At 44.0% G+C, this 17,372-nt stretch overlaps 1 protein-coding gene across 1 annotated transcript in view; it reads right to left on the bottom strand.

Moving 5' to 3' along the window:
* Positions 1-17,372, bottom strand: part of LOC137560922 (vomeronasal type-2 receptor 26-like) — a 33,046-nt gene that overhangs the window by 5,648 nt on the left and 10,026 nt on the right. The window contains exon 3 of the mRNA XM_068272096.1: positions 608-835. Coding sequence (XP_068128197.1) covers positions 608-835 — 228 coding nt within the window. The remainder of the gene's footprint in view (positions 1-607; positions 836-17,372) is intronic.

Raw genomic sequence — 17,372 nt, forward strand, 5'->3', positions numbered from 1 at the left:
TACATGGAGGGAGTAAAATTAGCCATTGATTGGTAAATGTCCAATCAAGATGTGTGTACACACCCTTAAGCCTGATACACACTTTTATTTTAGATTGGCAATTTTTGGCCAATTTTACCACCTCCATTTAGTACAGATTTTTGATACTGTGAACAGAGTAGGTTCGATTCACTAAAGCGTAATAACTCAGTTATCATGTGTAAAGGCTTTGCACATGCAAACTTGAGTGTAAAGGCTTTGCACGTGCTAACTCGAGTGTAAGGGCTTTGTATGTGCTAACTCGAGTGTTAAGGCTTTGCACGTGCAAAGTTGGGTGCTAAGTAGTTTGCACGTGCAAACTTGAGTGCTAAGTAGTTTACACGTGCAAAGCGGCTTTTCACTGCCGTGCTAACACTTAGCACCCTTTAGTGAATCAAGCCCATTGTGTCAGTATACAGGTACTTTCATACTATGTGGGGGTGATAAAATTAGTCAGTGATTGACCACTCAAAATTAAAGCTATGTACAAGTCAATGCAACTCAATATTAAATTATGTGTATGATGGGTGAGGACAAGGAAGCTATCAATTATTTCATATCGTCAGGTATACTTTTTCCATGAACTCACCTCTTGGTCTCCAGTAGCCCACCTAATGATAGTGGTATTTATGCTGAAGATATAACCTGGAGCTGCTGTGGTGTCATAACTTCCAACCTTGACATGCTGTATGGCACCTTCTGGTGTCAATTGCCAGTTGACAATGTCGTAGACTGCTGGCGGGTCTCCATTCTCATCAAGGTAGAAGTCTTTTCCACTGGAGAGCTTTAACCTTACCTTCTTAATGTAGCGCAGGAGCTGTGAAGCCCAAGACAAAGTGGAACTTATGAAAGTAAAGGACGTATGAAGGCCGTCATTATCACCTGATCAGTATTCATACTCTGGATTAGTGACTCTGAATCCTCATACACACATATGAGGTCTGATCCCTTGCAGAGATTTAGACTCAATACCTTGATTGACTATTCAGGACCAAAGCTGTACAGACTTGTTTCTAGCTTGCAATAAAGCAAAAGTGGACAAGTGCCATCAAGGCTAAATTGATACTTTTTACGCCCCTAGGCCAACTTTCTTGCATCATCTCTTCTATGTGCAGCTCACCCCTCCTATTCCTTGTGCAGGCCCCTCTCCCATGTTGTTCATTCATGTACAGCGGCTTCCTTCAGTTCTATAGAGGTGCCTACCTATGAATCGTCTGCCGGTAGATTTGGGAGCAGTGTAAAGCTGATAAACGCCTCACCCTGCTCTTGCACAAGTCTTGTGGCGTTAATTATTGTTTCCCCTCTAGGCCGCCATGGGGGAAAGATGTAATTCAGATTCCAGCTATTGCTGGCGGCCAAATTACAGTGTTTTTGTAGTAATTTGTGCTCTGTCTTTTGATGGAGCCCAAATTACTTACTGAACGTCGCTTTAGCCGTAATGCCTGTTGTGGCCTATGGTGATGCCAGCTGCACCCAAATCGCCTGTGCTTATTTTACAGCACTTGCCCTTGGGCAGCAGCTGCCTATTTCCATGTGTTGCTCCTTATTTGCAACCTCTGTATTCCATTTGCAGCCTCTTCTTCTATATTCAGCAAGCCCTCTTCCACATCCAGTCACCTCTTGGCCAGCTGCCGCCCAAGGCCCTGGCCTTAGCGGCCTTTCCAGAAATTCGGCCCCGGGTACCATACTAAATTTGCAACAATTTAAAGTTCAAAAAACGAAATTCCCCATAAACACGAAATTTCGCATAATTTAGTGAATTTCATGAAATTTCGATTACAGCCATAATGGCAATTTCGAGAAATAAGTGAAATTTCGCGTAGTCGTAATTAGGTCATTACGCTCATCACTAGCTTGAGCCCCAAACCTCTGCCAACTGTGCCCTGTATGTCAGGGCACGTATTGCCCATTATAGTGCCCTGAGCCTTTGCGACCCAGGATCCATTGCTACATTGCTACATAGCACTCTCTTCTTTCTCTGCTTCCCCCTCCCTCTGTGTCAGGGCAGCGGGCTGTCAGCTCTCACTCACCTGCCACAGGGTCCAGACATGTGTCTCTCTGTGTTCGTCACCAGCCGTCAGCTCACTACTTCCTGGTTCTTTGGCTATCGACGGAAGCCCCAATTACCCTTGCTCAAAGCGTGTACTATAGCACTAGTGTGTTATAGTGGCACCAAGCACTGAAACCATCTGCTTTGCTTCTGTTAAGGTGACCACCTGTTTGCAGATGTACATTTTGGAGTTAACTATATAGCATCTAATCCTGGGTATGAGCCATGTGCTGGTTCACTTCCCCAAGCAGGAACACCACACCTGCACCACACAAGGATACACTTGAATAAAGAAGGAGGCACACTACTGGATAGAACTTGCATTTTGTTTATTGCAATGTCTCACACATTGAGACATTTTAATAATAAACAGAAGGCAAGTTCTGGCCGGTCAGTAGTGTGCCTCCTTCTATATTCGAGTGTATCCCTGTGTGGTGCAGGTGGGGTGTGCCTGGTCTGCTTGGGGCAGTAAACCAGCATCAGCTCTCCTACCAAGGATTCGCGTTTATCAGGGTCCCACAATTACTACAGCTGTTGAGGGCACCAAGAAGACTGGAAATGAGAAAGAGAAGTTAAACCTTACAGAAGTTCTAACACTTCTTCACATCAAAAATATTTTAATTTTGTCTCTGTGAACGAGATTTGGAAACATTTTCAGAAATTAGGACATCAGAGGTGTAGCTATGGGGGGGCCAAGGAAGGACATATGTCCCCGGGCGCAGCACTGTGAGGATGCTCAGCACAGCCGATGCACCACCACGTGCATGAGAGGTGGCTCGCTGGCTGCCCGAAGTGTCCATGCTTCTCTCTCTCCCTCTGCAGAGGAGTGCAGAAGGGTTAGCAGCAGCAGAAAAAGTGGTGCACATCTGGTTATCTAAAGGGGGGGGGGGGCAAGTCTGACTATCTATGGGAGGCACATCTGGCTATCTATGGGGCGTACATTTGGCTATTTAAAGGGGAGCACATCAGGCTATCTGAATGGGGGTGGAGCACATTTGGATATCTAAATTGGGGGGAAGGGGGCACATCTGGCTATCTAAACAGCATTCGTACATTTGACTCCAACCATGATTGACCACAGCCACATTCTGATGCATAGCCATACCCATTTTAACCAAAGGGGGACACAAAAACTGTCATTGTCCCTGGTCACTAAAAACCCTAGCTATGCCTCAGGAGGACATGCAACCCAAAGCTGATAGTTTCACCATGATTTCTGCTTTCATCAATGACTAACAACATTGTGCTTCTAAAAGTATAAAATACTAGTACCTGCCAAGAGTGGAAATTTAGAATATTAGCACATTTTTGGCTAAGATATGGATTCTCTGTGTTGTTGCAGCTTCTTAAGTCTTCCAAAGCTTTAGCGATGATCATGGCTGCCATGTAAGCATTGAAAGTGACTCGCAAATGGGACACATCTGTGAAACCGTTTTGAACATTTTTGAGACTTTCATTGCTTGTGCAGAGTGGAACTGTGGTTCTTGCTGTCATAGTGTCATTGTTCTGGTCTATTAATGCACAAGAGAAGGTTTGCTCCCACAAGATCTTCATCCATTTCCCACCCCAAGGAAGGGTAGGATAGAGATTGTTAAGGAAGTCCTTAAAACCCGTTATTTCCCCACTTTTGAGGGCTAACCCAACTGTACCAGAGACAAACTGAGCAAGAGATCCCATAGAGAAGAAAGTAGTTGTAGAGAAAGGCCACAAATATTCTTTGTGTAATATTCTGTCTCATCATCTCCATCACTATTACTGAAAAATCAAGGTAGTTGGCGAAGACCACCACCACTAGAGCTGTAGACTTCTGAATGACATTGATAATATGAGGGGCATTCAGGTTGGGTTGACTGGAAACAATGGTTTCAGTGAAAGCCACACAGGCTCCAGCTTTGACAATCTCCTTGGCCACGAACTGGATGCCCTGTTGTGCATAATCGTTGTCTACACCAAGGAGTCCCACCCATATCCATCCAAAATGTAGCAAAAGCAGGGCAAGGCCCTTGGATTGAAAAGTGTCACTAGGAACAGTTCTAAAGAAAGAAGGAAAGTTTCTTTTGTCACTAAGGACAGGACTTGTGGAAAAATGGCTGACCTGTTGGGAAAATATTGGATTTTATGAAAAACTCTTCAATATATTTTTTTCAGTTTGTAAATAATAGAAAACACACTACTTTCTCTAATCTTCTAGCAACCCTCTTCTACAATCCAGGTGAAGCTTGCAAACTGCATGAATAAGCACAACAGGTCTACAATGTTTCAGGATGATTGTAAATATGGAGAAGTGAAATACTGAAGGCCCCTACACCTAACTACACTATACCTGGCTAACTATACTGAAGGCTCCTACACCTAACTACACTATATCTGGCTAACTATACTGAAGGCACCCACTCCTAACTACACTATACCTGGCTAACTATACTGAAGGCACCTACATCTAACTACACTATACCTGGCTAACTATACTGAAGGCTCCTACACCTAACTACACTATATCTGGCTAACTATACTGAAGGCCCCTACACCTAACTACACTATACCTGGCTAACTATACTGAAGGCACCTACACCTAACTACACTATACCTGGCTAACTATACTGAAGGCACCTACACCTAACTACACTATACCTGGCTAACTATACTGAAGGCACCCACTCCTAACTACACTATACCTGGCTAACTATACTGAAGGCTCCTACTCCTAACTACACTATACCTGGCTAACTATACTGAAAGCACCCACTCCTAACTACACTATACCTGGCTAACTATACTGAAGTAGATTGCGAAAGGAAGGAGGCGCCCAAAGGATGTATGTGAATCCTTAATCACTAGGTAATATATATGATAATTTGATCAGGTAAGTAAAGAATATTCTTACCTGTAATAAAGGTGGAAGACCACTGATATAAAATTGAAATAATTTATTGGGTAAGATCAATTTAGCGCCTTGACAACGCGTTTCGCGACACAGTCGCTTCCTCAGGTCATGTAAAGTGCTATAAGAAAAACATAAATGATGGCTATCAGACTAGAAGAACATCTCTAGATGAATCCTGCGTATTGTATATACATATCACAAAGCATCTCAAAAAATCTATTATAACATTATAAATACAACTACATACCATTATATATGTATACATGAAAACTTAAATAGGAGCAGTTATAAAAATCAAATTAAGATAATATTAGTGTCCAACTCCACAAATGGCACTATTCGTTAGATAAAAAAGTGTAGGGGCCACAAGATCGCAATTCTATAGTTGCGGCAATTCTATAGTTGCGGCAATATTAAGTTTGGCCAGTAGGTGGCGGTAGAAATATATCTATAAATCAAGGAATGTGATCATCCCAATTGGTTAAAAATACACGTATACCTGAACTGACAGGTTCTTAGGAGCGATATATGTATATATAAACATAAGAATAAATGCATATTAAGGTGGACATCTATATGTAAAATTTCAATGACAATAAATACTTATATATAAAACCAAGTTCATTGCACTACTGGATACATGCACCCTATACATATCTATGTGCATGTAGGTATATATTAACCTACTAGTGCACAATATCCACAGTCATAGAGGTACGCCTAGAATAAAAACAGAAATCCCTGTAGTGTAAGGAGCAGCAGGATAAACGTATATAAGATACACAGTTATATATGGACAATGGGATTCCGAACAAGTGCTAGTGAGCTAACAAATCCAGTTTGGCCAACAAGTGAGGGACCATGAGCTGTGTGGGGAAGGCAGAGAAAAAGTAGGCAGACAATGTAAGGACTTACCACTATAATAGTGGGAGATAGTCTGGGCGCCATGTTCCTCGGGCCGCCCGCATAGTTTAAGAACCCTACGGAGATGACAGGGAGGGCTTCCGTGTTGGTGCACGTGGTATCCGGGGGCGGAGACCGAGTTGTCAATAATAGCTGCCCTGTTGCGCTATGCAGGGGCAGCGTAGGCTGTTGCGATGGATGTTGGCTAAACGTCACATCCGGGGGTGGGTCTAGAGTGTCAGAGATAGCTTCCCCGTAACGCTGTACGAGGGAAGCATAGGATGTTAGGGACCAGGTCAGCGCTGGCTGGAATGTCAGCGTCAGAGGGAAGGGCATAGCGGGGTGTGAGCTTTGTGGAAGGAAACGGTAACCAAATTATATCTGGCCAACAGAAACGCATCCTTACTAATAACATCATCTTGGCCATGATTATGGCTCCCTGGTACCCTTTCCGTGCCAGCAGCCTGTGACCACGCACAGGGTTACAATCCCCTCCTCCGTCATGGGCTCCCGCCCCTTGTTTACCTTGGTTACCGTTTCCTTCCACAAAGCTCACACCCCGCTATGCCCTTCCCTCTGACGCTGACATTCCAGCCAGCGCTGACCTGGTCCCTAACATCCTATGCTTCCCTCGTACAGCGTTACGGGGAAGCTATCTCTGACACTCTAGACCCACCCCCGGATGTGACGTTTAGCCAACATCCATCGCAACAGCCTACGCTGCCCCTGCATAGCGCAACAGGGCAGCTATTATTGACAACTCGGTCTCCGCCCCCGGATACCACGTGCACCAACACGGAAGCCCTCCCTGTCATCTCCGTAGGGTTCTTAAACTATGCGGGCGGCCCGAGGAACATGGCGCCCAGACTATCTCCCACTATTATAGTGGTAAGTCCTTACATTGTCTGCCTACTTTTTCTCTGCCTTCCCCACACAGCTCATGGTCCCTCACTTGTTGGCCAAACTGGATTTGTTAGCTCACTAGCACTTGTTCGGAATCCCATTGTCCATATATAACTGTGTATCTTATATACGTTTATCCTGCTGCTCCTTACACTACAGGGATTTCTGTTTTTATTCTAGGCGTACCTCTATGACTGTGGATATTGTGCACTAGTAGGTTAATATATACCTACATGCACATAGATATGTATAGGGTGCATGTATCCAGTAGTGCAATGAACTTGGTTTTATATATAAGTATTTATTGTCATTGAAATTTTACATATAGATGTCCACCTTAATATGCATTTATTCTTATGTTTATATATACATATATCGCTCCTAAGAACTTGTCAGTTCAGGTATACGTGTATTTTTAACCAATTGGGATGATCACATTCCTTGATTTATAGATATATTTCTACCGCCACCTACTGGCCAAACTTAATATTGCCGCAACTATAGAATTGCCGCAACTATAGAATTGCGATCTTGTGGCCCCTACACTTTTTTATCGAACGAATAGTGCCATTTGTGGAGTTGGACACTAATATTATCTTAATTTGATTTTTATAACTGCTCCTATTTAAGTTTTCATGTATACATATATAATGGTATGTAGTTGTATTTATAATGTTATAATAGATTTTTTGAGATGCTTTGTGATATGTATATACAATACGCAGGATTCATCTAGAGATGTTCTTCTAGTCTGATAGCCATCATTTATGTTTTTCTTATAGCACTTTACATGACCTGAGGAAGCGACTGTGTCGCGAAACGCGTTGTCAAGGCGCTAAATTGATCTTACCCAATAAATTATTTCAATTTTATATCAGTGGTCTTCCACCTTTATTACAGGTAAGAATATTCTTTACTTACCTGATCAAATTATCATATATATTACCTAGTGATTAAGGATTCACATACATTCTTTGGGCGCCTCCTTCCTTTCGCAATCTACTACATGTGACCCTAGCAATTGTGCCAGGGGCTGCGCCACTACATCTCTGTAGGACGCTTTTTTCTAGGAGCAGCGACCAATAAAGGCCGAGTGGAGACGGTCTTTCTCCACATGCACAAAAGGTGGTTGCTCTAGGCTGGCAACCCACACTTGTGAGTATATTACCTATCATTTATAATTTGACCATCTTGATTGACGATAATACACGATATCGGGCTCCTGGTGTCCCTGTGTTTTTTTGTCGCCTCCTACTAGTACATAACTATACTGAAGGCACTTACATCTAACTACACTATACCTGGCTAACTATACTGAAGGCTCCTACACCTAACTACACTATATCTGGCTAACTATACTGAAGGCCCCTACACCTAACTACACTATACCTGGCTAACTATACTGAAGGCACCTACACCTAACTACACTATACCTGGCTAACTATACTGAAGGCACCTACACCTAACTACACTATACCTGGCTAACTATACTGAAGGCACCCACTCCTAACTACACTATACCTGGCTAACTATACTGAAGGCTCCTACTCCTAACTACACTATACCTGGCTAACTATACTGAAGCCACCTACACCTAACTACACTATACCTGGCTAACTATACTGAAGGCACCTACACCTAACTACACTATACCTGGCTAACTATACTGAAGGCACCTACACCTAACTACACTATACCTGGCTAACTATACTGAAGGCACCTACACCTAACTACACTATACCTGGCTAACTATACTGAAGGCACCTACACCTAACTACACTATACCTGACTACCTATACTGGATGCCCCTACATTTAGCTATCTGTATTGAAGGCACCTATACCTAACTACACTATACCTGGCTTCCTATACTGAAGGCCCCTACACCTAACTACACTATACCTGGCTAACTATACTGAAGGCACCTACACCTAACTACACTATACCTGGCTAACGATACTGAAGGCACCTACACGTAACTACACTATACCTGGCTAACTATACTGAAGGCACCTACACCTAACTACACTATACCTGGCTAACTATACGGAAGGCTCCTACTCCTAACTTCACTATACCTGGCTACCTAAACTGAATGCTCTTACACTTAGCTATCTGTACTGAAGGCACCTTCTCCTAACTACACTATACCTGGCTACCTATACTGAAGGCCCCTACACTTAGCTATCTGTACTGAAGGCCCCTATACCTAACTACACGATACCTGGCTTCCTATACCGAAGGCCCCTACTACACCTAGCTATCTGTACTGAAGGCACCTATACCTAACTATACTATACCTGGCTATCTATACTTCAGGCACCTATACCTATCTACCTATACTGAAGACACGTATACCTAGCTACCTGAATGTTGGTAGATCTCCTGGACTCTGAAAATTTTAAAGTAGATGATGAGAGGATCAAAACGCTCATAACCCCCTACCAAATCAACCAATTGGTGCAGGATCTGGGAAGCCAAGCCAATATAGGAATTTGCACAAAAGGATCCGCAAACCATCAGTGGTAGAAGAAATGCTGGTTGTTCTTTATTCAGATAATCCACATGGCAAAGGTAAAAAAATCACAAGGTTCAACTGACGCGTGTCGGGCTTACAGTCTGCCCTTAGTCATAGTTGAAAATGAACCTGCAAGGGGAGGGCTTTATGTAGGCGGGGGTAGAAAGACTCCACCCTGTACCTCAACCAGCCCTCGCCTTAAAGGAGACATCACATATTTACAATATCTATAAAAAGGTGCATAATGAATATACAAAATTGTACAAATATATTCAATTAATAACAGCTAACAACAAGTGTAAAAAAGTGATAAAAACACCAATAATGGAAAAAACTTTGGACATATATAGGGCCAGATATAGTAGCCTGATTAACAAGCAAAAAAGAGCAAGTAAATGCACAGAATCTTTTTTTGAGAAGGAATCAAAAATAGCATTTAACAGTCATAAACAAGATTCAAATCCCAGCGTGTATTGAGACCCATAGGAGTACGAGTGTTCATCCTATGGATCCAATACGCCTCCCGCCTACGAAGTAACTTGATGGTATCCCCACCCCTCTTGGGGCTCACTATACGCTCAACTCCCTGAAAAATAAAGGAGGAAAGGTTGCCTTCATGAACATTTTTGAAGTGTTTAGATACTGCCGACTTTTTAAAAGTTTTCCAATTCGTACCACAAAAATGTTCAGCAATGCGGGCTCTCAAATTGCGAGTGGTGCATCCCACATATTGTAAGCGGCAAGACGTGCAGGAAATAACATAAATAACACATTTTGTGTCACAATTTACGTATTGTTTAATGGGGACACTGTTACCAGTCGCAAAAGAGAGAACAGAGGAACCCCTCCTATGGCAATGGCAATAATTACAAGTAGGAAAGCCACACGGATAAGAACCTACCGTGGCAAGCCAAGTGGGTACACGAGATGAGGAAGTGGATTGAAAAAGGCTAGGGGAAAGGATCGACCCCAGGGTGCGGGCTCTTCTGGCAGAAAAACGACATCCTTGTTTAAGGATGGTTTTGAATTTGGGATCTGAATTCAGCACTGGAAGGTATTTCCTCACAATATCTGTGATTTTATTAAATTCCAGGCTGTATTCAGTAACAAAAGTGGTCCTCTCATCCTGGTTCTCACCCTGGTTCCTGATGGTTAAAAGTTCGTTACGTGGTCTCTTTGTGCCTTTGAGGCGTCCTCGAGCTAACTGGCTCCTGGTGTATCCCCTCTGTCTCAAGCGATCCTCCACTAAATTGCATTCTAGCTCAAGTTCTGCAGGACTTGAACAATTACGGGCAGCCCGAGTGAATTCCCCAGTGGGAATAGCATTGATAGTGTGTCTGGGGTGGCATGAAGTAGCAAGAAGTATGGAGTTGCCTGCTGTGGGCTTGCGGAAAGTCCTAGTGGAGACACAATGAAGATCAGTGTCTCCAATAAGAGTCAGGTCTAGATAATCGATACGAGTGTCATGATGACTCATCGTAAAATTTAAGTTCAGATCATTACAATTGACATATGACAGAAAGTCATCGAGGAGGCCAGGAGGACCCCCCCCCCCCACACCAAAAGCAAATCATCTATAAATCTGCCATACCAAACTATGTGGGAGGCAAAAGGGTTGTCCTCTCCAAAGATGCGGAGCTCCTCCCACCAACCCATGTATAGGTTGGCGAGTGAGGGGGAAAATTTTGCCCCCATAGAAGCTCCGCACCTCTGGAGAAAAAACCCCAAATCAAACATAAAATAATTGTGCGTGAGGAGGTACTCCACGGCCCCCTCGAGGAAAGACTGCAATGAAACGTCAAAAGTAGAGTATTTTTGAAGATGAAAGTTAAGGGCTTTCAGAGCGAGATTGTGTGGGATTGAAGAATATAAAGAGGTGACATCTAAGGTCACCCAGTGGAAGTGGTTCTCCCACACAAAATCAATAAAGCTTGACAGGACATGTCGAGTGTCCTGTAGATAGCCCGGTAGTCTCCGAACAAGGGGCTGCAAGTGTGAATCGACCCACTCACCAAGGCGCTCGCCCACGGAGCCAATGCCAGCCACAATGGGGCGGCCCCGCGGGGGAGCGCCCGGTTTATGTATCTTAGGGAGGTGATGGAACACGGGGACTATAGGATGCAAAGGGTACAGAAATTCAAACATGTTCTTAGTGAGAACACCCATGTTCTGACCCCATTCCAGCAGCCCCCGAAGATCAACAAGAAAATCCTGGGTAGGATCCCGAAGTAAGGGTCGATACACACTCACATCCCCAAGCTGTCTGAGTGCCTCCAAACGATAGTCTGCGGCGTCCAAGACAACGACAGCTCCCCCCTTGTCCGCCGAGCGGATGACTATATTAGCATTATCCCGTAAGGAATTTAAGGCCTGCCGCTCGGAGGCAGAGAGGTCCGACGGTGCCCTGGACGACCTCGACAAGCTTGTAAGCTCGCCCTCAATAAGATCCTGAAAGGTGTCTAGTTCAGGGGACCTGGCATTGACTGGGTAAAAAGAGGGGTTCGAAATTCTGATGGGTGTCACTTGAGCTATGTCAACCCCCCCTGTATTACTGTCGTCCAGGGCCTGTAGCGCCAGAATATTCCTAATGTCACGGAAAGGGGAAACATCCTCAATTTGATTCCGTGGCAAGGGAACTGGCGCTTGAGATTCGACTGTCTCCAGAGAATCATTCAAAAAATGCCTCTTAACCACCAAATTTCTCACAAATTTGTTAAGATCTAGGATGGTCCGAAACAGATCAAAATGATTGGAGGGAGCGAAGGATAAGCCCCTGGACAGCAACTTGATCTGTTCTGGGGAAAGGGTGTAACTAGAGAGATTGACCACATTATAAGGAAAGGGTTCTGTCTGAAGGGCTACCTGCTTTTCCGATTTTCTGTGTTTGCGCAAACACAGAAAATCGGAAAAGCAGGTAGCCCTTCAGACAGAACCCTTTCCTTATAATGTGGTCAATCTCTCTAGTTACACCCTTTCCCCAGAACAGATCAAGTTGCTGTCCAGGGGCTTATCCTTCGCTCCCTCCAATCATTTTGATCTGTTTCGGACCATCCTAGATCTTAACAAATTTGTGAGAAATTTGGTGGTTAAGAGGCATTTTTTGAATGATTCTCTGGAGACAGTCGAATCTCAAGCGCCAGTTCCCTTGCCACGGAATCAAATTGAGGATGTTTCCCCTTTCCGTGACATTAGGAATATTCTGGCGCTACAGGCCCTGGACGACAGTAATACAGGGGGGGTTGACATAGCTCAAGTGACACCCATCAGAATTTCGAACCCCTCTTTTTACCCAGTCAATGCCAGGTCCCCTGAACTAGACACCTTTCAGGATCTTATTGAGGGCGAGCTTATAAGCTTGTCGAGGTCGTCCAGGGCACCGTCGGACCTCTCTGCCTCCGAGCGGCAGGCCTTAAATTCCTTACGGGATAATGCTAATATAGTCATCCGCTCGGCGGACAAGGGGGGAGCTGTCGTTGTCTTGGACGCCGCAGACTATCGTTTGGAGGCACTCAGACAGCATGGGGATGTGAGTGTGTATCGACCCTTACTTCGGGATCCTACCCAGGATTTTCTTGTTGATCTTCGGGGGCTGCTGGAATGGGGTCAGAACATGGGTGTTCTCACTAAGAACATGTTTGAATTTCTGTACCCTTTGCATCCTATAGTCCCCGTGTTCCATCACCTCCCTAAGATACATAAACCGGGCGCTCCCCCGCGGGGCCGCCTCATTGTGGCTGGCATTGGCTCCGTGGGCGAGCGCCTTGGTGAGTGGGTCGATTCACACTTGCAGCCCCTTGTTCGGAGACTACCGGGCTATCTACAGGACACTCGACATGTCCTGTCAAGCTTTATTGATTTTGTGTGGGAGAACCACTTCCACTGGGTGACCTTAGATGTCACCTCTTTATATTCTTCAATCCCACACAATCTCGCTCTGAAAGCCCTTAACTTTCATCTTCAAAAATACTCTACTTTTGACGTTTCATTGCAGTCTTTCCTCGAGGGGGCCGTGGAGTACCTCCTCACGCACAATTATTTTATGTTTGATTTGGGTTTTTTTCTCCAGAGGTGCGGAGCTTCTATGGGGGCAAAATTTTCCCCCTCACTCGCCAACCTATACATGGGTTGGTGGGAGGAGCTCCGCATCTTTGGAGAGGACAACCCTTTTGCCTCCCACATAGTTTGGCATGGCAGATTTATAGATGATTTGCTTTTGGTGTGGGGGGGGGGGGGTCCTCCTAGCCTCCTCGATGACTTTCTGTCATATGTCAATTGTAATGATCTGAACTTAAATTTTACGATGAGTCATCATGACACTCGTATCGATTATCTAGACCTGACTCTTATTGGAGACACTGATCTTCATTGTGTCTCCACTAGGACTTTCCGCAAGCCCACAGCAGGCAACTCCATACTTCTTGCTACTTCATGCCACCCCAGACACACTATCAATGCTATTCCCACTGGGGAATTCACTCGGGCTGCCCGTAATTGTTCAAGTCCTGCAGAACTTGAGCTAGAATGCAATTTAGTGGAGGATCGCTTGAGACAGAGGGGATACACCAGGAGCCAGTTAGCTCGAGGACGCCTCAAAGGCACAAAGAGACCACGTAACGAACTTTTAACCATCAGGAACCAGGGTGAGAACCAGGATGAGAGGACCACTTTTGTTACTGAATACAGCCTGGAATTTAATAAAATCACAGATATTGTGAGGAAATACCTTCCAGTGCTGAATTCAGATCCCAAATTCAAAACCATCCTTAAACAAGGATGTCGTTTTTCTGCCAGAAGAGCCCGCACCCTGGGGTCGATCCTTTCCCCTAGCCTTTTTCAATCCACTTCCTCATCTCGTGTACCCACTTGGCTTGCCACGGTAGGTTCTTATCCGTGTGGCTTTCCTACTTGTAATTATTGCCATTGCCATAGGAGGGGTTCCTCTGTTCTCTCTTTTGCGACTGGTAACAGTGTCCCCATTAAACAATACGTAAATTGTGACACAAAATGTGTTATTTATGTTATTTCCTGCACGTCTTGCCGCTTACAATATGTGGGATGCACCACTCGCAATTTGAGAGCCCGCATTGCTGAACATTTTTGTGGTACGAATTGGAAAACTTTTAAAAAGTCGGCAGTATCTAAACACTTCAAAAATGTTCATGAGGGCAACCTTTCCTCCTTTATTTTTCAGGGAGTTGAGCGTATAGTGAGCCCCAAGAGGGGTGGGGATACCATCAAGTTACTTCGTAGGCGGGAGGCGTATTGGATCCATAGGATGAACACTCGTACTCCTATGGGTCTCAATACACGCTGGGATTTGAATCTTGTTTATGACTGTTAAATGCTATTTTTGATTCCTTCTCAAAAAAAGATTCTGTGCATTTACTTGCTCTTTTTTGCTTGTTAATCAGGCTACTATATCTGGCCCTATATATGTCCAAAGTTTTTTCCATTATTGGTGTTTTTATCACTTTTTTACACTTGTTGTTAGCTGTTATTAATTGAATATATTTGTACAATTTTGTATATTCATTATGCACCTTTTTATAGATATTGTAAATATGTGATGTCTCCTTTAAGGCGACGGCTGGTTGAGGTACAGGGTGGAGTTTTTCTACCCCCGCCTACATAAAGCCCTCCCCTTGCAGGTTCATTTTTAACTATGACTAAGGGCAGACTGTAAGCCCGACATGCGTCAGTTGAACCTTGTGATTTTTTTACCTTTGCCATGTGGATTATCTGAATAAAGAACAACCAGCATTTCTTCTACTACTGATGGTTTGCGGATCCTTTTGTGCAAATTTTAAAGTAGCTTGTGAGCCGAAAAAGTGTGGGCACCCCTGATCTACAGTATATATTGATGTATATTGGTATGTAACCAGAATTCTCCTACCAGTGTCCCCACCTGGGATACATTTTAGAACATAAATCGAGGTGAGGGAAGACTTAACAATAGACAAACACTGACTAAATAATGTATTAATCAATATTGTAGAAAAAATAATCAAATGTATTCATTATGTTATATTCAGTAAAGTTCTTCTTTAACAGAGTAGGTAAACCCCACTACAGTTGCCAAGAAGACATCATAGAAAAATTGACAGTAGGAAAATAGATAAAAGGGATGGGGAAAGCTCGACGACCAACACCAACCAACTAAACGACGGGAAGCACAGACAGCGACGAGGATCTACGCCCCTGGGAGCTCAAGTGAGATTCTGAGGGACATAGATAATCGTTTCAGGGGAGGGGAACTGGTTAAACAATACCAGTTGCCTGGCTGTCGTGATGGTTTTTCTGGTCAGTAGGGTCTAAATTGCACACTTGAAACAAGCATGCAGCTTATCTTGTCAGATTTGTCATAGATATCTGATCTGCATGATTGTTTAGGGTTTATGGATTAAAGTACTAGGGGCAGAGAATCAGCAGGACAGCCAGGCAATCTGCATTATTTAAAAGGAAATAAACATGTCAGCGACTTTATCCATCTCACCTCAGGTTCCCTTTAAAGCCCACAGCAAATAAGAAAATACTCAAATACAGTAAGTTTAAAGAGACTCTGAAGCGAGATAAAATCAATGCTTTTAACTTTTATTAATGTTAAGCACTATAGCTAGTGCTAAAACGCAGCATCCCCGTGGCAAAACGAGGGGTTTATACCCCCCAAATCCCCTCTGCAAACTGCGGGGATCGCTTCCTGATTGAGGCAGAGCTTAGGGCTGTAGCTCTGCCTCTCAGTGCGTCAATCCCCGCTGATCGCCGCCTCTCCCCGCCCCTCTCAATCTTCCTTCACTAAGAGGGCGGGGGAGAGGCGGAGATGCGCCGTCAGATTGAAGAGCATGGAGGCAGAACTGCAGCTCAAAGCTCTGCCTAATGCAGTGTTTTAGCACTAGCAATAGTGCTTAACATTAATAAAAGTTATAAGCATTGATTTTATCTCGCTTCAGTGTTTCTTTAACAATACTTTTATCTACTTTTTAAGGGACTCCGAGCAGTGCAGAAACTATGGAAAGATGCATATAATTTTAAAGCTCTCTTTCTCCTCTTTCCAATGATATATAAACCGCCGACCTACACTTTTTAGTTTTCGCTGTTTTAGCGATTGAAATTGCCACGGCTGTGATTTCAATCACGAAAATAGAGAAAATTAAAAGGCGTAGGGCGACGATTTAGGTGTTGCCAGAAAGAGGAGAAAGAGAGCTTTAAAATGATATCCATCTTTCCATAGTTACTTGTATTACACAGGACGACACTTTCCCCAGTGTCAGCAGATCCATTCAGCAGAATGGAGCTTCTGATTTTAGGAAAAAGTCGCCCTGTGTAATACAATGTAACTATGGAAAGATGGAAATCATTTTAAAGCTCTTTTTCTCCTCTTTCTGGCGACACCTAAATCGTCGCCCTACGCCTTTTAGTTTTCTCTATTTTTGTGATTGAAATCGCGGCCGTGGCAATTTCAATCGCGAAAATAGCGAAAACTAAAAGGCGTAGGGCGGCGGTTTATATATCATTGGAAAGAGGAGAAAGAGAGCTTTAAAATGATATGATATATGATATCTTTTCATAGTTTCTGCACTGCTCGGAGTCCCTTTAGTACTTTTTTCAATTGCTATTGCTGAAAAGTTTTATTTTTATAGAAAATTAAAAATGATCTTGCCCTTATTCCATTAAAATGAATCTGGGACAGCGAGGGAGAGAAACATTATACATACCTGGGGCTTCCTCCAGCCCCCTCCAGGCTTATCGCTCCCTCGCCGTCCATCTGCACCCCCTGAATCCTCTGCAATTGGTCCCAGAAAGTCCTATGGTCCGGGTCGTACTGCGCCTGCGCCAACTGTATGGATTTTCTGGGCCAGTTATATATGATCTAGGCAGTGCAGAAGGACGACAAGGGAGCGATAGGCCTGGAGGGGGCTGGCTGTAGGGATGCTCATTCGGATTCCGCGGAAATGCAATTTCCGAAATTCCGATCGGAAATTGCATTTCCGTATCGGAATGCGGAAATCGGTAATGCAAGTGCCGTAGGCGGATTTCCGCCGGAAATCACGGAAATTTCCGCCGGAAATCGCGGAAAATCCACCCGACTTTAACATTGA

The sequence above is a fragment of the Hyperolius riggenbachi genome, chromosome 3 (assembly GCF_040937935.1).
Source record: "Hyperolius riggenbachi isolate aHypRig1 chromosome 3, aHypRig1.pri, whole genome shotgun sequence".
Classification (NCBI taxonomy): Eukaryota; Metazoa; Chordata; class Amphibia; order Anura; family Hyperoliidae; genus Hyperolius; species Hyperolius riggenbachi.